The sequence below is a fragment of the Gymnoscopelus braueri genome, assembly GCF_963280865.1.
Source record: "Gymnoscopelus braueri genome assembly, chromosome: 18".
In the NCBI taxonomy this organism is placed as follows: Eukaryota; Metazoa; Chordata; class Actinopteri; order Myctophiformes; family Myctophidae; genus Gymnoscopelus; species Gymnoscopelus braueri.
This window is the reverse complement of record NC_137618.1, coordinates 9,569,988-9,590,332: the sequence shown is the minus strand read 5'-3', so window position 1 is coordinate 9,590,332 and position 20,345 is coordinate 9,569,988. Positions and strand designations below refer to the sequence as shown.

At 40.0% G+C, this 20,345-nt stretch overlaps 1 protein-coding gene across 1 annotated transcript in view; it reads right to left on the bottom strand.

Annotated features, from left to right (window-relative positions):
* Nucleotides 1-513: 513 nt before the first annotated feature.
* The window catches only part of fam113 (family with sequence similarity 113), a gene marked incomplete at both ends in the record, with an annotated part of 30,192 nt that continues 10,360 nt past the window's right edge, over nt 514-20,345 (bottom strand). The window contains 11 exons of the mRNA XM_080456689.1: nt 514-517; nt 2,013-2,148; nt 2,500-2,613; nt 5,836-5,934; nt 6,285-6,516; nt 7,318-7,471; nt 10,526-10,758; nt 10,902-10,981; nt 11,732-11,813; nt 12,190-12,211; nt 13,395-13,485. Coding sequence (XP_080312815.1) covers nt 514-517; nt 2,013-2,148; nt 2,500-2,613; nt 5,836-5,934; nt 6,285-6,516; nt 7,318-7,471; nt 10,526-10,758; nt 10,902-10,981; nt 11,732-11,813; nt 12,190-12,211; nt 13,395-13,485 — 1,247 coding nt within the window. The remainder of the gene's footprint in view (nt 518-2,012; nt 2,149-2,499; nt 2,614-5,835; nt 5,935-6,284; nt 6,517-7,317; nt 7,472-10,525; nt 10,759-10,901; nt 10,982-11,731; nt 11,814-12,189; nt 12,212-13,394; nt 13,486-20,345) is intronic.

Genomic DNA, 20,345 nt, shown 5'->3' with positions numbered 1-20,345 from the left:
ACTAAAATGGGTGTTACACAGTAACACTTGAATGTAATGACCCAAGTAGTAAGAATAAACTATCTATTAATTCTCAAAATGCACTGTTTGTCTGTCTGTCTGTCTGTCTGTCTGCCTACCTGTCTGTCTGTCTGTCTGTCTGTCTGTCTGTCTGTCTGTCTGTCTGTCTGTTCCGGGCATAACTTGGGCGCAGCACAACCATGAGTATGACTGAGTATGCAGAGCCGAGCGGAAAACCATGAATATCTGCCTGTCCGTGGGTACTCCAGAGGACACATCGAATCTCTGTGTGTTTGGCAATAAAGACCATTAATTCAACTCTTCTATCTGTCATCATTGAGAAATCGTCAATATAATCAACAAGCCATGGTGTGAAACCCATCTACCCAACCACAGGCCTATTGTCAGTTCTTTCCTGTGTTCTTTATGTCATGCCTCGAGCGACAGGGTGAGAAGCGAGCGAGCACCTGAAACTAGACGCTTCACTGCAAAGAAAACATAATCTTGTGACTTTCACCTGTTTAACAAGAATGTCGGTCAGGCATATGTGACTATTTGATTGTGCAACTCTTAATGTGTACCCACATGTACCTGTACATGTAACGGGTGTGTTTACCATTGATAAGGACCGTTTTCAGCACCCCATTCTCCTCAATCTGTGTTCTCTCTGCCCCGTTCTCCTTGATCCTGTAGACCACACACACACACACACACACACACACACACACACACACACACACACACACACACACACACACACACACACACACACACACACACACAGACACACATAGACACACACACACACACACACACACACACACACACACACACACACACACACACACACACACACACACACAGTTAAATCGAATAAAGAAAAACATCACTTCATCTTGCTTTTCAATTCACTGCTGCCCCTTATACTTCTATTGCCGAGCAAAAACTGTACGGTTGGTGGTTTATGATAGGCTGGTTGGTAGGCTTAATTTATTATTATTATCATGTAAATCTTATATGATTGGCACTAGACCACTTCATCCATTTATACATTGGCTATTAAAAATGAGCAGATCTACAAGCGCACAGCGCGTTACCTGCGCTTCGAGCTTGTACGTCTGCTATTTTAGAAAATTTGGGGAAAATCTCCAAAATGTTTTGGAGAATTTTGCCTTTTTTAACACAAATCTTCTATTCTGGGGGTCCCTGGCACAAAATATTTTCAGATGGGGGTCCGCCTGCCAAACACATATCAATTTGGGTGGTCCTTTACATGAAAGAGTTTGAGAACAACTGGGTTAAAATATCGGTTATGGCCGGGCTATTAAAAACGGGTGTAGTTTTATTTATTTATTTATTCATAGGACCACAATGGAAACAAGACTGCAAGGACTTTTTTGGTGTTTGACTGTACCCATGCTGTTTTGCATTTCTGTCTAATAAAATATTCAATCAATCTATCTATCTATCGATCTATATATATCGATCTATCTATCTGGCCACATGATGTACCAGATGGGTCATAACTACTACTGCATGAGACTCAAAATTACTCACAAGAAACAAGAAGTACAGTCACAGTAAAACTTTCAGTGAACCCAAGTTCACTGAAAGTTTTACTGTGACTGTACTTCTTGTTTCTTGTGACTGTACTTCTTGTTTCTTACAACAACAAAAAAAAGTCAATAGCCACCACTATTCGTGACAGCTAACCACATACTGTACATTGAGCAGAGATCCTTTATATCGTCTCTGTCGGGTGAAAGTCCAAGACTGTTACTTTTCAGGATTCAATTTGAAAAATAGCAGATCTACAAGCTAAAAAACGTGTCGCTTGTGGATCTGCTACTTTTGATGCTTTTGTGTGACGCTGTAGTATGATCAAGTCGGGCGTTAATTTACAAAAAAACACAAAAAGTCAGAATACGGAGATAAGTGGTTTCTGCCCGACAACAACGATATGCAACTTGACCCAGGTCTGCTCATTTTGGCAAAAAGGAAGAAAACTGTACTTTTGGGTGGGGGTGCATTTGCCGCCGACGATGCGAGTGGAGGTGGAAACGGATTTGAAGTTGCCCATCCCTCCTCCCATGCCATCTGTCCCATCCATACTCCTCAAGGAGAAAGAAGAGAAGGAGGAGAAGTCCACTGGAGGAGAGACGAATTCCGCTGGGGACAGTTTGCATTGGTTTAAAGCTAAATTTACTGGAGATACTCCAGTAAAGTAAAAGTACCTCAACATTGTACTTAAGTACAGTACTTGAGTAAATGTTCTTAGTTACTTTACACTGCATTTACTTTAAGTAAGTAAGCAGAGTAAGAGTAAACAAAGTATCTGTACTCTAACTACTTTTTATGCTTTTCATCATGAATCATCATTTTCTGCAGAGGCCTTTCTTAATCTCCTGCATAGGTGTTTCTGGCCCACTACACTAGCATTGAGTGAGTCATGGCAACTGAACTAGACAGCGATAGAGGAATGGGGAAAACTCTGTTTACCTCCTGCTGCTGAGGGGAATCCACTGGGGCCAAGACGAGGGGGGCCTGCGTTGCCGTGGAATCCATGCCCATGGATGCCTCCGAAGGAAGAAAAGTCATCTGAAGAAAAGTAATCTGAGGATAGATAGACATCATCATCATCATCATCATCACCGTAATAGAGGCTGGAAAATGGCTGATTAAAGCCTGTGACTTCCTTTAATCCGTTAATAATAAACTTTATTTGTATAGCACCTTTCATGACATGACATGCAGCTCAAAGTGCTTTACAGAGCAAGAATACAATTACAGTTACAACTAATTTAACAATAAAGCATAAAAGAAAAGCAGAAGCATAAAACAACATCAAAATAATAGCAAAGGGCAGTGAATCAGGCAATACAATGAGGACATGGACAACAACACAGAGATTAAAAAATCAACCAACAAATCAGCTAAAAGCAAGAGTGAAGAAGTAGGTCTTGAGCTGTGCTTTAAAGCTATCCACAGAGGCTGCCTGTCTTAGGTGTAATTGGAGTTTATTCCATGCTGTCGGTCCGTAGAAGCAGAATGCTGCTTCACCGTGTTTTTTATATGTCATTGTAGGCACCTCGAGCAGGTCAGCTCTTGAAGACCTGAGGGGACGGTTTGGAGCATATCTAGGCAGGCAGTCATAGAGGTAGGAAGGTGCCAGACCATTTAGAGCTTTGTAAACTAGTAAAATAATTTTAAAATCAATCCTAAAAACAACCGGGAGCCAGTGTAGTGAAGCTAGAACTAAGAGTTAAAGGGATTGTAGGCGAGTTCAGAGATTAAAAAAATTAAAAAACTATTGTCAAACACCGCACCCACCTCCTCATCAGCATTTCGTTTCCCCGACCACCAGGGGGTGACGCAGGGGGGACTTCTAAACGGGCCATGCCGAAAATAGGTTGCTTTATTCGGATACAATGCATGTCACTGCCCGCCCCTGCCGGTTCTCTGATTTTTTTTTTAAAATAGGCTCTTTCATGATAAATTGACCACATATATGAAGTTAAACAACTGAATTCCATCCAAACGCTATCTTAAAAGTAAATTCCGTACCTCAAAAAAGAAGTTTGAGAGCGTTTTAAAACCGAAAGTAAGAAGTATAAACTGCCTACAGAGAAAACAATGGCGGCTCGTTCCATTTTTGTCGGCTGCACTTAGTCCCATTCGGTTTCACCCGAACACTTCACACGGGCACGGACACGCACGGACGCGCACATGCGCGTCCATGCATTTACGTCCCGGATACCCGGATGTCAAAACATAAATTGTAGGGAAAATACGGATTTCAGAAAGAGGACTGTGTTTCAAAAAAAAAAAAACACCCCAGCATCATTATATAGTGGCTGATAGAGGGGGAAAATGCAAAATATATATATATAAATATTTTAAAATGTAGGCTTAATGTTGCCTACAATCCCTTTAAGACCTGAGGCCAATTCTACAAATGCCTTCTAAATCAGCAGTTCTCAAACTTTTTCGTGCCAAGGACCCCCAGGGAATGTTGAACGGGAGGAGTAGGACGCAATCGCTTCGTCCTCCTGGTGGGGGCACCTCTCTGGCATGGTGAGCCAGTAGGATACAACAGCAGTGGCTACACAGAAATGTTTGTGGGGAGGAATGAATTGGCAAAATAAAAACAATTGGGATAGAAAGGGGGTAAAAAACTCGATCATGATCTGCCTCTTGTGTCCAATCAATCTCCTGTGGGAGCCAGGAGCCTCCCTTCGTGGCCATTTTCTCAAATGTTTTTCTGAGTAGCATGCAGAAGTACTCTGTAAGTAAAAGTCCGGAATTAAAAATGTACTCTACTCCAGGCTGGATTACTGCAATGCACTACTCATCGGGACCCATAGCAAGAGCCTCCAAAGGCTCCAATACATCCAAAACAGCGCTGCTAGGGTCCTGATGAGAGTGCGAAAATATGACCATATCACACCCACCTCACTTCACTGGCTCCCCATCTCCTTCAGGACCGAATACAAGATTTCCCTTTCACCCATCAATGCATTTACGGCAACGCCCCCCCTACCTCAAAGAACTCCTCACCCCAAAACCCGCCACCCGAAGCCTCCGCTCAAACAACACCAACCTTCTTGTTGTCCCTGACACCAACCTCCGCACCATGGGCGACCGGGCCTTCTGTCACACAGCCCCATGTCTGTGGAATGCCCTCCCAGACCACCTGAGAGCACAGCAGTCCACTGATGCCTTTAAAAATGGACTAAAAACCTACCTTTTAAAAAAAGCATTTTTCTAATTTTATGGACTTTGTTTGTTTTTCGTACTAAGTTTTAATTTCAAAATTTTGGCCCTTTAGTTTAGCCTAGTTGGGTCTATCGTAATTGTTTTGTTGCCTATGCTGTTTTTATGCCTTGCTTTTAATTGTAGCACTCTGAGATTCGTGAGAATGTAAAGTGCGTTATAAATAAAATGTATTATTATTATTACTTGAGTAAAGGTACAAAAGTATTGGTATCGAAATGTACTTAAAGTACCAAAAGTTAAAGTACTAAAATGTTTGAAAATAGCAGGCTATACAACCTTGCTTGCTCTATCTGAGCTTGTAGATCGGCTATTTCCAAATAGCCTAGGTTTAAAATAGGGCTAAAGTGGTTAATATATGTTTTATAACGTAATAATTTATACCTGCAAAGTAACTAGTAACTAAAGTTTTCAAATAATTGTAGTGGAGTAAAAGTACAATATTTGCCTCTGAGATGTGGTGGAGTAGAAGTAAAATAGACCCTCTAGAAAAATGCGATTATGCATAATTTACCGCATAATCAGCAAAATGGCACATAATTATGCAGGGGTAATGTTTTTTCAAAAAGGCCGCATCGCATAATATGCGCATCGCATCGCATAATATGCGCTTCGCATCGCATATTTCCGCATATTTCGGAACTTTTGACATATTTAGCAAATTTCAATATTTCTAGGATTTTAGCCCGCATAATCAAGTGTTTTAGCCCGCATAATCAAGGATTTTTGCCTGCGTTTTTCTGGAGGGTCTAGTAAAAGTATAGACAATTGGAGATACAGTAAATTAAAAGTACCTCAAAATTGTACTTAAGTACAGTACTTGAGTAAATGTTCTTAGTTACTTTACACCACTGCATTTACTTTAAGTAAGTAAGCAGAGTAAGAGTAAACAAAGTATCTGTACTCTAACTACTTTGTATGCTTTTCATCATGAATCATCATTTTCTGCAGAGGCCTTTCTTAATCTCCTGCATAGGTGTTTCTGGCCCACTACACTAGCATTGAGTGAGTCATGGCAACTGAACTAGACAGCGATAGAGTAATGGGGAAAACTCTGTTTACCTCCTGCTGCTGAGGGGAATCCACTGGGGCCAAGACGAGGGGGGCCTGTGTTGCCGTGGAAACCATGCCCATGGATGCCTCCAAAGGAAGAAAAGTCATCTGAAGAAAAGTAACCTGAGGATAGATAGACATCATCATCATCATCACCGTAATAGAGGCTGGAAAATGGCTGATTAAAGCCTGTGACTTCCTTTAATCCGTTAATAATAAACTTTATTTGTATAGCACCTTTCATGACATGACATGCAGCTCAAAGTGCTTCTGGGGGGTCCCTGGAACAAAATATTTTGAGATGGGGGTCGGCGGCCAAATACATTTAATTTTGGAGGTCCTTGACATGAAAACATTTAACTAAGAACCACTGATACAGCAACATGCGTTTTTCAGAAAAAAATTTAGGAGACATTTTTAGAATCGGGTCTTAATGGGTTTAAAATCCCCCTGCTCACCATCAGTGGAGAGGACTCCCCAGGCCTCGGCGGCGCGCTGCAGGATCAGGGAGGTGATCCTGCGGTGGGCCAGGTGGTCCCAGTGCACACCGTCCTCCATACGCTGCTGCAGGTTCAAGCGGAAGCGGGTGTACAGGTCCAACACGTCCAGCCCGTACGCAATGGCCCGCTCCCAGCTGAACCAGTTGGCCTTAATCACATCCTGATCCAGCTGAAGAGCCCTGTATGCCATCTGAGGGACAGGAAGAGGTGCAGAGTGACTAAGTATCTTACACAAGTACTGAACATTAGCCAGAAATGTCTTTTTGGCAAAGACATTTACATGCACCTGTGGACACAGTGTGAATGATTATTGACAGCATGTGAGCGGAAGTGTGAACCAGAATCTGGTCAGGGTCTTTTGAGGACAAAGGAGACCTATGTGTACAGAATATATATATACACAATATCTGTCCCACAGTCTAGCATCAGAAAGGAAGGTGATTCCCAAGTGTAGTATGATACTAATGAAAGATAAACGGCAAACTTTGTGCAACCGTCATATTGAGATATAATGATAATTTTTTTCATTTATTTTATTTTATTTTTTTATTGTATTTTATTTTTTCCATTTTCCCATTTTCCCATTTTCCATTTTTAAAAATAAATGAAAAAAGTAATTGAAAAAACACGGCCCCTCGCGTATTAGGGGGGCGGTATGAGTCACCAGAACCAAGGACGGGTGTTTTTGATGAATCTAACATGGTTAAAATGTAGTTTGAAGTTACAATGGGTTTGTATAGGAAGGGGGCGTGGCTGATTAAATGAATATCAAATATCTATATACTGAATAAAGCAACTTAAAAACTGTCTGGGGGGTTCACAACGGCCTGAGTAGACAATAAAATGACCAAAAGTTTTTTTGAAAGTGAAATATCCCTTTAAGCCCTATTTAACAGTATACTTCGCCTATTCGACATTTTTTTTTTTACAAATACTTTTGTACTTTTCCAAGTCAAATGTTGCTACTTGTAACACATGGGTTGTACTGTACCACAGGACGCAGGAATCCAGCTTTGTTCCTCTGGCTGACAGGCATGGTGAGGTTCCACATCACCAGGCTCTCCTGAGGCAGCACCGCTGTGAGCCCATAAAAGAACCTGTCCAGGTTCACTGTGTATTCCTCCAGCCAGTTAGCATTATTATACCTGAACACAACAACACGCAGGCACGCACGCACGCATACGCAGTTAGCATATCTGAATGCACAAAACCAACCCTAACCTCACACTAACCTAACATTTGTCTGACTATTAGGAAGTCAGAATAATGGGAGGTCGGAATTATGAGTGAACCCCTTATACCCAGGGATTTTATGGGAGTATAGGCCTACTGCCACTTTAAAGATATTTAAACTGGTAAAAAAAAAAGGACCGGTTATAATCATGGCAGAGCAGGTAAAATAATGCAGTCCTTAGGATGATTGTTAAAGAGATTGTTTCTTTATACACATCTATGTTTATCACATTAAACAATATTAGACAAACCAAACACATCGGAAATAATACTATTGCATTGTGACAGGAAAAATACAGATATATTATTTTCACATTACAGACAGACAAAAAGTGTTGATAAGTTGTCTTTATTGTAGAGCCGTGCAGAAGCCAGTGTCCATGGACCAATGCAAGATTAGCTAATGAAACTCATTTCATGAAGCTTTCTTATAGCGCATATCCCCCTCCTCTTTCCCCAAGTGAAGTGGCTATCTCCCCTTAAAAATCATTACCAGACCAAACTCTTGTGCTTATTTGGACATGCTTTTACATGCTTTTACAATATCCCATTGTCACTTGATGTCCTATTTATTACTTTGCCATAATATGGCAAGGTAATAAATAGGAAATCAAGTGACACTTGTCAGGCTGATATTGAAACAACAGTTTCAATGTCAGCCTGACTTTGTCCTACTTGACACAACATCATAAGTGAAGCAACGTCAGAATAGGCTATGATATGACACAATTCCATAACAGTCTTAATAACTGTCTTGCATGTATTTTGTAAGCTATATACAGCAGTACCTACAGTATAGTGTCCTATTGTGATGCCACACTGTCTGGCATTCGACTCATGGTACCAGGCTAGACCATTTGTCATGGGGGGAATCTCCCTTTGTTTGTATAGGGCCCTGTTCCAGCCCAGATGTTTGGACGGTGTCCAAGGATCTGTCCAGTAACCTCTGATTTACTTAGCAATCCATCAGGAACGACACCTTTATTTGTTAGAGAAGTGCGTCTACCCTCGTTCTGAACCGCAAATTGACTTCAATGCCATTTTGACTATGCTTGCATCTCTTGGTTCTCCAACATCTCAATGTCACTGAAAACTAAGCTTCAGACCTCCCAAAACAAACTGATTCGACTACTTATCGGCCAAAAGCCCATGGCCCACCTGATATATTTTTTTTTAGATTTAAGATAGTCAAAGGGACAGTGACCTCAATACTCTCATACCTGACTAACTCCTACTTCTCTGTGAGTGACACCCACAGCCACAACACTAGAGGGAGCGACCATGATCTGGTACTACCCAAATATAGAACAAACATGTGAAAGTTCTCATTCTACTGCTCTGCCACCAACATGTGGAATGCCCTGAATCCATTAAAAGATGTGTTAAAAGATGTGTAGAGATGTGCCACTGGTTTCTTTCAAAACTGGCAAACATCCATCAGGAGACCACAAGGGGAGGTAAAAGCAAATTCCCATAGAAAGGTGGTGTCATTCACTGCAGCCAGTTTTTGGCTTTTTTCTCCTTTGTACATATAGTGTTTTGTATTTGTTGATAACATGTATTATTGTGTTATTTCTTATGTTGATGAATTGAATACATACTGTAGGACCACAATGGAAACGAGTCCCCAGGACTTTTTTTGTGTTATCCTTTTACCCTTAATGTCTTACTGTACCACATGCTGTTTACATTTCTGATTAATAAAGTATTCAATCAATCAAAAAACTGACCGGTGAACCTGAAGCAACATAGGACATGATACAGACTTTGTGTTTGAACATGAACACTTGTGATTTATGGCTGTATGCCAAGACCAGTGTAACAATCATTGTATTACTGTATGTACTGTCTTTTCTTTCTTTTTTTTCTTACTCTGATGCCTCGATGAAAGGCGATGCAGCCCTGGTATCACTTTGACTGTGAGTCTGTTTGAAAGCAAAGGGCACCGTTCAAATAAATTACTGTAAGACATTTGTGAAAAAAAAATTGGCAGCTTTTACGTTCATATATTTCATTACTCATTTTTCTCAATTTTTACCCTTTTAATTTTTTGTCTTATCATGATTTGACCATGACAGCGTTTAAGTGGTTAATGTATGTTTTGTTATAATCTAAATCTGCAAAGTAACTAAATGGCAGATCTACCAGCTCACAACAGATCGGCTATTTTCAAACATATAGGGTTGAAGTTATCAAACTGATGTAACGCTATATTAAAGATATAGGGTAAGTGATTTTCTTTGGTTAAATAATAATAATAATAAGTGTTAAATAGCTCTATTCTGATAATAGCCTGGGAAACCAGACGAATCTGCCAGTGCGAAAAACAAAAGCCCATCTACGCAGTGATATATGCCAGGCTATTCTGATAGTACTCATTGCTATAGCAGTGGTTCCCAACCAGTGGTTCGGGCACCATCAGTGGTCCTTGAGGGGGTTCCAGGTGGTCCCCAGCTTAATAATGGAGAGTTGGTAACCACATGGACCCTTATAACTCTTGAGAGTGTAAAATGAAACCTAATGGGCCCTTACGATCCTTTTGGTTTAATTTTACGCTCTCAAGAATAAAATTATTATTAAGCATCTGCATTACTTAATTAAATAATTGTTTTTGATCAACGTTTGCCTGTTATCTTGCCGATTGGTACCACATCAATACAGCATGGAATTGTGGACAAAATCGTATCCAACGATAACCAAATATTCTAAGTTTTGGGTCTGAGAGTCTAAATCTCATCAAACTGTGGTTCCGTGGCTTAAACGCCAAATAAATAATGGACCTTGATATGAAAAAGGTTGAAAACCACTGCTATAGAGTGTTTGTTCGGTAACGGGGGTCTCCATGTCTCTCCAGCTCTTTATCAAACAGAGAAAATATTTTCAGGTCGGGAAACCAAATGAATCCAATCAGGATAGAGACCCCCTGGGGGGGTCCCCGGAGACCCCACTTTGAGAACCACACTGACCTAGTAATGTCCCAGAGGCAGGAGTTGACGATGACCACGTCGGGCTTGAGGCTTGAGTTGTGGAAGTGTTCCAGGATCAACTGCACGTAGGGCGAGTAGATCCGGGTCAGGAAGTAGAAGCGGACCAGGTGCCGGTGGCCGTGGGAGAGGTACTCTCGGACCTCGCGGTACCCCGGGCCGTTGTGCAGGGGGCTCCCATCCACCAAGCGGTCCTGCTCAAAACTCAACTCACCCTAAACACACATAACAGCAGCATGGGGCGGAAAAGATACACTTATTATATGAGGGAGAGCAGTGCAATGTACAGACCAATTTAACCAAATAAACCCAAGTTAGAAAATGAGAGACAGTACTTACAAGTTCAGTTGCCATTTACCTTGCTCTTCAGTTGTCCTAAGCTCAGGTATTTGTCTTTCTGGAGCAGGAGAACAAGGTCCTTGTACACTGACCTCTGAACTGAGGAATACAAGCACAATGGTGCCACTTATACATACAGTACCAACGTAAAAGTATTCATTATGAATAGTCCCCCCCCCCCCTCCCGCCCCCAATCGAGATGTTTCAAAATTTGTCTCACAACACGTCACCTTGTCAGCCTCTATATCTGCTATTTTCGAATATCATAAGTATAAAATAGAGAAGAGTTTTTATTAATAATCTAAATCAGCTAAAGTTTTCAAATAATTGTAGTGGAGTAAAAAGTTGAAAATACTTGAGTAAATGTACTTAGTTACTTTACACCATTGATTCTTAAGCATTTATTGTATAAAAACATAAAACATTACAACAGTTTAAAAAGTAGGCCTGCACGTTATGGCCAAGATGATTATCACGATTATTTGGATCAATATTGAGATCACGATTATTTACCAAAATTATTCATTGAGTTTAGTGACAAAAATATGTTTTATTGCACTGTCACATAAACATAACTTTGCTTTCACATTCATGTTGTGCTACTGTACATCATGAATATTTTTGAATCATAATCATATTTTGTTCTTATTCACCTACTGCAAATTCTGTGCATCTCAGAATGCACTGCTTTCACCTTTACCCTGTGTTACACATTCCTGCTAATTAACAGATCAATAAATGTCAGTAATCAGACTATCATGTTCATCTAATTGTTGGAGGCCAAAATCGTGATCACGATTAAAATGTGATTAATTGTGCAACCGTACTTTAAAGTTGGACTGTACTCACTGGAGTCTCCCAGCACCACCACATACTTGTCCCGCAGCAGAAGGCTGGCCTGCTCATGGTTTACGAACTCCATCGTCTCCACCTGTTCATCAAAAAAAGACAAAGAACGTTACATTTGATTGGTTATTGACAAATGTTGTGATTCTTCTCAGGAAAATGCTCTAATATCTGTCACTCAGTCTGAAGGAGGATGTGTGTAAGAGAGGGAATTCCCCCAAGTTGAAGTCCAACAGCAGCAGTAGTTAACCATGCATCGGAGAACAGACTGAGAGAGTCCAGACAACGGTGACAACGGTGCCCTGCCATAATGGAACTTAAACTTGATGTTCCTTATCTGCGGGGGGCCACGCTGGGTTGACAGAGGGGCCGAAGTGTTGCGTCTGTCGAAGTGTCTTGTCTCGCTTCCTTATCATAGTCTAGCATATATGCATTTAGTTCAGGTTTATTTGCATGCATACTTGCGAGCTCAGATGCACCAATCTGTTTGCACACCATAACCGTTTATGATGTGCAAACAGATTAACAGGTACATTGTGCTATTATTTCCTGTGTGCCACAAACTTCGAGAGACAGGAAGAAGCCCCATTGGTCTAGCATCTGCTTGAACTTCCGAACCTACAGCTCATTTCACCCTCAAATGAACTCGTATGTATCTGTGTTTTGCTAAACCCACGTGATGACCACTGGGACGTAACCTGTAATGCCGGATACACACTCTGTGATTTCTCTTCAATAAACCAGAACAGATTGAACTCATACACTTGTGTGACCTCAGTGAGTCCCTTCCACGATGCATCGTTCTCCTGTGCTGCTCTAGATCATCAACTGGTGTCTCAACTTGTCTCATGCGCATCATCCTCATAGACTGAGAAAGGCAGATAGCAATTTAATCATAACAGTAACCAACGGTATACGTTACATGTCGAGCGTATCTTTTATCCTGAAATTCTTTTTTCTTTTGCATTTCGGAAAATGTCTGATTTTTCTTTTTGAAGATTTTGAAAATATTTTTAAATAATCATTTTACATTTCTTGAAACAAGGGTAAAATTATATTTCCCCAAATGTGGGGTTTGGGAAACAGTGCTCTACAATTACAGTATGTTCCCATACAACATTCCCATCCATGTGAAGCAGATAAGTAGATGTACTAGAGCAGTGGTTCTCAACCTTTTCAGGCCATGCACCCCCCCCCCCCCCCCAAAATAATCATATTTGAACTGGGACCCCCCAGTGAAAATAGCTGATCTACAAGCTCACAACGCCTCGCAACGCGCCTCTTTCTTATATTCGGCCGATGTTTCACCACTTTTTAGTTTGTTGATTACTTGTGATGCAGTAATGGTCTTTTTTCATTAATGTTTTTTAAGGTATCAAAAGGGTCCTTAAATTGTCACATTACTGTCATCAGGGGACCCCCCCCAAAAATCATGTGGGGACCCCCTGGGGGTCCCGACCCACAGGTTGAGAACCACTGTACTAGAGGAGTTATGACCCCCTTATGGTAACTGAATATTCAAATAGAGTCATTGTGGTATTGATTATACTTGATGTATGTTTCAATTCCATTAGTTAGATCATTCCTGCAGAGATGCAGCTGTCACCACATTATCTTTCCCCTGTGGTGTGAAGTTGTGACACATGTCCTTGTTTGTTGAGAGTACAGTTCTGTGTCAAACCATAGACTGGCATATTCGCCGATACCGATACCGATACCAGCGATTGCGGTTGACGATTTAATGATGTCGTTGAACACTGGGAGCATATGAATAGAAATTACATTTCTGTTTGGGATTTTAGGCTTTGAAGTCGCATAGGGCAGATGTGTAAAAATAACCTAAACATACAAAGAAATTACTGACATATTTAACAACTTTATACTTAGAAAAAAACATTAATAGTGGAAATAGCTGATCTACAAGCTCACAATATGGCGTTGTGACATGGCAGATCTGCTATATCCACTATTTTTGAAAATGTTTGAAAATATATTTAGAAACATTTACATGGAAACTATTATGACGATTATGCAAAATAATTGAGATTATCTCAAATAATTGCGTATATATATTTTATCCCTGCTTCTGGTCAGACTGAATTAAATACATGCATTTCCTTGTAGACTGTCTGATAAGTTTGATATTGATGTTTGATAATATCAAAAATGATCAATTTAATTAAAGATTTATATCAACCACATTAACATATTAACCACACTGACATTCCTATTTCCTAGCTCGTGGTCCATCAGCTATTGTCACTATTTATTATACGAAAAAGTAGATACAGTAGGGCTTAAAGCAGCACTGTAGTTTGGGGTATCAGAGGCCACTTTGGACACAAATAACATTTTTTTTACATTCATTACATTCACCGATGGCGGAGGAAACCATGCAAGGCACCAACCTGCCATCGGGAGCAATTAGGGGTTCAGCGTCTTGCTCAAGGACACTTCAACGCTAACTTTGGGAGAGCCCAGGATCGAACTGGGAACCTCAGGGTTCCCATCCAGCCGCTCTACCCTTGAGCTACTGCCGCCTTGGTGCCTTAACAAATGCCAGAATGAAATGAAACTCATTTGAAATCCCAGAATGAAATGAAACTCATTTGAAATGCCAGAATGAAATGAAACTCATTTGTCTCCCCTATACATAGTAATACAGTCAAGCCCTTAGCAAGGACCCCCCTGAGTCTATATATCTATAGAAGGATGATTGTTATTGCTTAAACAAGTAACTTTATACATTTTGTGGGACATATTATGCCATATAGTTGTTAAAAAGAAAATGTCACCCCTCTGTTTTTTGTGGGGTTTCTTTTTTACAAATCAAACCTTGACCATAGTTACACGCAAAGATAAGCGGGAAGCTTGTGTCATATAGGGCCAGTCTGTACTCAAAACAATACATACCAGGCCTGCATGTTGTGAAATCTGAACTGTCTGACTATTCTGATTGTCAAAACATATGGAAATTCCACAATGCATGCATGCTTCTAAATTAGTTTTTCGTATATACCCAAGATGTGAGATGAATCAATAAAAGGTGATCACAACCACTGTCTTTGTGTTTTTATAATGAATGTTTGCAAACAGGATAGAGACGTTAACTGTCCAACAGATCTCTGTCTGGGAGAGAGGCTTTCTGAAGGTCTTAAGGAGGGTTGGATACATAAGATAAAAACTTGACCTTGACTGTCTAGAACACTGGTTCCCAACGACGGGTCCGGGGACCACCGGTGGTCCAAATGAACACAAACGGGTCTGTAACTCTGAGAGCGTACACAATGGAACCAAATGGACCCCTGCAGATCCAGTTGTACACTGTCAGAGTTAAATTAACACTGAGGATTTTAAAAGAAATGCTATCAAATGGGGGGGGGGGGGTCCGTGGCCTGAATGCATATCAAACTGGGGGTCCTTGAAATCAAAAAGGTTGAAAGAAAACGGAACTATTAGTTAGTATACTGGAACCACAATCTAGCCAAAAATTCTCAATGCTTATATATTAACTCTGAGGGTGTACAAATGGAACCAAATGGACAAGTGTGGGTCCATTTGGTTCATTTAGCTGGGGACCCCCCTGGAACCCTCTCATTAAGGACCCCTGGGGGTCCCCGGATGGATCCCACTTTGAGAGCCAGTGCTTTATTTGATTCACACATCACCACTGACCACTGCTGATCATCGTTAATAGAGATACAGTAATTTCGGATTCATCAAAAAAGTAATAAATAGAATAATTGCAAAGAAACTAATCGATAGTTGCAATGTTGTTTACCAAAACATTAGTACAGAGCATTAAAACCAGAGCTGTGAGCATGCATATTCTGGGGGAAACATTAGCCAAGAATAGCCGATCTACAAGCTCACAACGTGAGAGCTTGGTGTAGATTTAGTGTAGATGGAAAAAAGTACAGTCCAAGTACAGTTTTAACTCACATCCGGTTTACTAAGAATAGAGGATTTAAGAGGTTAAACCGATGTTCTGTAACACAACAAATCATGAACATGATAAAGACAGTAAGGTCTTACCTAACAGTGAATATGAGAGATGATTCCGCAGATATCTGCCTTTTTTCTTTTAATATGACTTAAATTATTGTTGAATAGTAAATAATTGTCTTCTTCTCTCTTTCTCTATTTTGTCTGCCTTTCTTCTGCTCACTCCCTCTCTCTGTTTCTCTCTGTTTCTCTCTCTCTGTGTGTGTGTGTGTGTGTGTGTGTGTGTGTGTGTGTGTGTGTGTGTGTGTGTGTGTGTGTGTGTGTGTGTGTGTCTCTGCCCTCTCTCAGGGCTTCTGGAGAAATGAAACTTTACAGCTGCATAATGCAAGGGGGAGGTATTTTAGGTATATTGCTGCCTGTGCATCATGGATGTCCTGTTGCTGTTTGTTTTGTAGTGTAAGTTTGGCAAAGACGTGTCATTTTATTCTGCCTCTTGGCCAGTTCACACTCGAAATGTGTTTGTATTGGTTAAATAAAGGTTACCAAAATGGAATAAAATGGTTAAGTTGTCCCACTGATTATATCTCCAAAGGGAGGGAGTTATGTAAAAAAAAAAAAAGACATTCATTTCTTGACATGCAGTCTATGTCAGTACAAAAAAATAAACTGCACTATTTATGTAATAACACTGTGATAAGTATATATATGTTCACCCATATCATTTTTGCACAGCTTAGAGGAGGGAGAGGGTGTGTTTTGATAAAGCATGCTTGCCGATTACTGTCAATATCACACGTCACTCTGGGGCAAGTTATCTCAGTGCTTACAGGGCAAGTCGTCCCAACCTCCCCAGGGTTAATAAAGGTACAATCTGGGAACCCATCGCCAAATAAAAAGGAAAAACAGCGCCCTCTGCTGTTTTTTTACTCTTAGAATCTGTTCTTGAGAGATTAATAAAGGTAAAACAAAAACAAAATAGCCCCAGTTACTGTTAGACATGTAAATTCAAGGTTACTTTTGCAACCCTGGTTCTCTGATAATGAGTGAGGGGCTTCACACATTATTGTCAAAGACAGTGTGAGTAAGCACAGTTATAATTGTAATAATTATGTTTGAAATTACACAATGTAACTTTGAGTAGTTATTGTAAAGATGTATTGTAGCAAAATAACATATAATAATAGTAGTGCCCAAAATAATATTAATCATATAAAAAAACAAAAACAGACAAATACCAAAAAAATTATAAATGTGAGAGGCTACTTCTAGTAGAGGGGTTCTTTTCTTTGGCACTTTGACCTTTTATAAACACCTAAACCTGTCAACCTCCCCAACAAATGTCGTAGTCTGAAAACAGGTTGTACTTGCAAAGAGTGACAGGAAGCGGAAATCAGATCCCCATCGGTCAGTTCCCCCCAAAAACCGGGCACTTAATGTGCCCCTTTGTGACCGTTGAGCACCTGGACCTCCAGTGGTCTCAGCACGCCTGTAACTTTGTAGACAATTACTTATTTAATGGACAGATGAGTACATTTCACCAAATACAAAGAAATAGGCTTACTGAGCGCATTAGAAGTATGTAACAGATGAACATCACAATTTAAAACCCTTCCAATCGCTAAAATGTTCTCCTTTCTATATGAAAAATTAATCTATTTACATTTTGTGATAAGGAATGTATAATAACAAAGGAGACAATACGATACAGTAAGTTATCTAAGTTTTAGTTTAACACAAAACCTTTTTTTATTCTATTTTCTTTAGACCACAATGGTCCCCAGGACTTTTTTTTGTGTTATCCTTTTAGCCTAAATGTGCTGTTTACCTTTCTGACTAATAAAGTATTCAATCAATCAATCAAAAAACCAAGCAACCTTTTCCTCAGACAATGAAATAAAGAAATAAAAATAGACAAATCCAATAAAATATTCAAGTTTGCCCTCTAGACTTACTTAACATAGAGCAGGGGGTGTGCGACCACGATAAAACAGAAAAGGCTCACAGACTGAGAAACGTGTTTCAATAAAAAAATATAAAAACATCCAAAAAAGAGATGATACAGTAATCCCAGGCTAGCGTGGCACAGCAGTGGGAAAAAAAGTACCTAAATATTGTACTGGTATTTTACTATTTAGTTACTTTCCCCACTGCATTTCGATGAGACCTTGATTGGAATTTGGTTTGGTGTGAGCTCAGGAGACAAAAAGACAAACAGTATAAAAAATATTAATTACAAACACAATTGTTGCAAAGACAATGATTACATTCTTGTCTCAACTATGATTACACCTGATAGAAGTAGAGGTAAAAGTAAAACAATTAATAAAGAGAAAAGGCACAGGTTTTCAGAATGCCCCACTATTAATTAATTAATGATAATCACTTTCGCTATTCTGGAAATGTGGTTAAAAGGGATATTTTACTTTCAAACATGTTTGGGGTCATTTTAACGTCTACTCTGGCTTTTGTGAACACCCCAGACAGTTTTTATGTTGTAGATTAATCAAAAACACCCATCTTTGGTTCTGGTGACTGACATTGGCCTTCTAATGCCTAAGGGGCCGTGGTTTTCAATTACCTGTAGCCTACTTTTTTCATTTATTTTAAATAATGTTTTGGGAAAATGTACATTTTTAAATACGATTTAAAAATTTAAATAAATGAAAAAAGTAATTGAAAATACACAACCCCCTCACGTATTAGAAGGTTACCAGCAGAGCCGTCTGGGAGAAATGCGGGGCCCTGTGCGAAGTCGCGTGCGCGCTTTGGGCGGATATTTCCGAGTTTTTGGTGGTTATTTGCGGTTATTTCTTTTTATAACTCTTAATAAATGTGATTCTGTTCACACACAAAAAGTGCGGGGCCCTGTGCGGCCGCACCGTTCGCACTACCCTTCCTGCGGCCCTGGTTACCAGAACCAAGGACGGGTGTTTGTGATGAATCTATCATGGTTAAAATTAAGTTTGAAGTTACAGTAGGTTAGTATAGGAAGGGTGTTTGTTTGTCTGGGGAAAAAAGACTAAATACTGAATCAAGCAACTTGACTGTCTGGGGTGTTCACAAAAGCCAGAGTACACGTTAAAATGTCCCCAAACATGTTTGAAAGTGAAATATCTCATTAAGTGGTAACTTATTTTTGCCACCCCCCAATTTCTTTCTTCTGAAATGATACCTCTGGTGGAAGGCAAAGTAAGAATTTCATTGTGTAGTTAAAACATTATTGTACATACGATGTATGTTGCTGTCAGGCAGAAACCTCTTACCTCCATATTTTAACTATGAGGTTTTTTTTCTTCGGAAATTACTTCCCTACTTGTTCACCATACTACAGTGTCACAGAAAAACATCAAAAGTAGCAGATCTGCAAGCTCGAAACGCGGCTCGAAACGCGGCGCGAAACGCGGCGCGAAGCGTCGCGTTTCGATCTAGTTTTGATGCTTTTGAATTTGAATCCTAAAAAGTAACAGTTTTGGACATATTGAGATTTCCACCCAACAGAGACGGTATGCCATCTTGCATCTTGAATCGGTGTCTCTTGGTTCGCCGGTTCCTGGTCACACAGGAGGAGGAGTGGTATTGTTATTGTACGGTCTGTATCTGACACCTGAGGACAAAACCAAGTGGACGAGAGGATGAGAAAGAGCCACACGCACCTTTTAACCCATTCAGACCGGGAACGCATATGTGTAACCACTTCTTTATCCATATTTTATACTTTGACTATTCAGAAATAGCAGATATACAAGCTCATAGTGTGGCACCGAGTGCCGCACTATGAACTTGTAGATCTGGTATTTTTGAAAATTCTTGAACATTGTGCAAATATTTGAATATATATATATATTTTTGGCTCAAATCTTTGCTTCTGGTTATGGAATCGGATCACTGCCAATACTCCTAACTTCAAATAAAGGTTTCAGAACCTTGAAAACCTTTTTTGCAAGACTGAAAACTCGTTTCGAATCTCTGAAAAAAGTGTTGAATCTCTGAAAAAAGTGTTGAATCTCTGAAAAAAGTGTTGATAGGCCGAAAAAAAATGTCAAAACTCTGAACAAATGTTTTACAGTGTTTCGCCAACACATTTTCAGAGTTTCAAATTTGTCACAAACACACTTTCAGAATATGCATTTTGGCACTGTTCTCCCTGGGTATTATTTTGTTTTACATGTGTGAAACCTTGTAAACTCCTGACTTAAAATAAAGGGTTCAAAAGGCTTGAAAATAATTTCAAGACTGAGAACTGGTTTTGAATCTTTGAAAAAAGTGTTGATAGGCTGAAAGTGTTTCTCAAATCCTTGCAAACACATTTTACAGTGTTTCGTCAACACCTTTTCAGAGTTTCAAATTGGTCACAAACACACTTTCAGAATATGCATTTTGGCACTGTTCTCCTTGGGTATTATTTTGTTTTCCATGTTAGAAACCTTTTAAATGGGAATCGTTTTTGAAACTAGCAACTTTATTGTTGAAAGACTGAAAAAAAATCAATGGTTAAACTTTATTTTGAAACTGTGATTTAGCGTCACACACACAGCAGCACATTCTCCTCAAATCTCTGAACACACACACACACACACGCGCGCGCGCGCGCGCACACACACAGCAGCAGCGGCGGCAGAGGCATGCCATAAGTGTTGAAACTCTGAAACTGCTACTCGAAACCTCGCAGGGA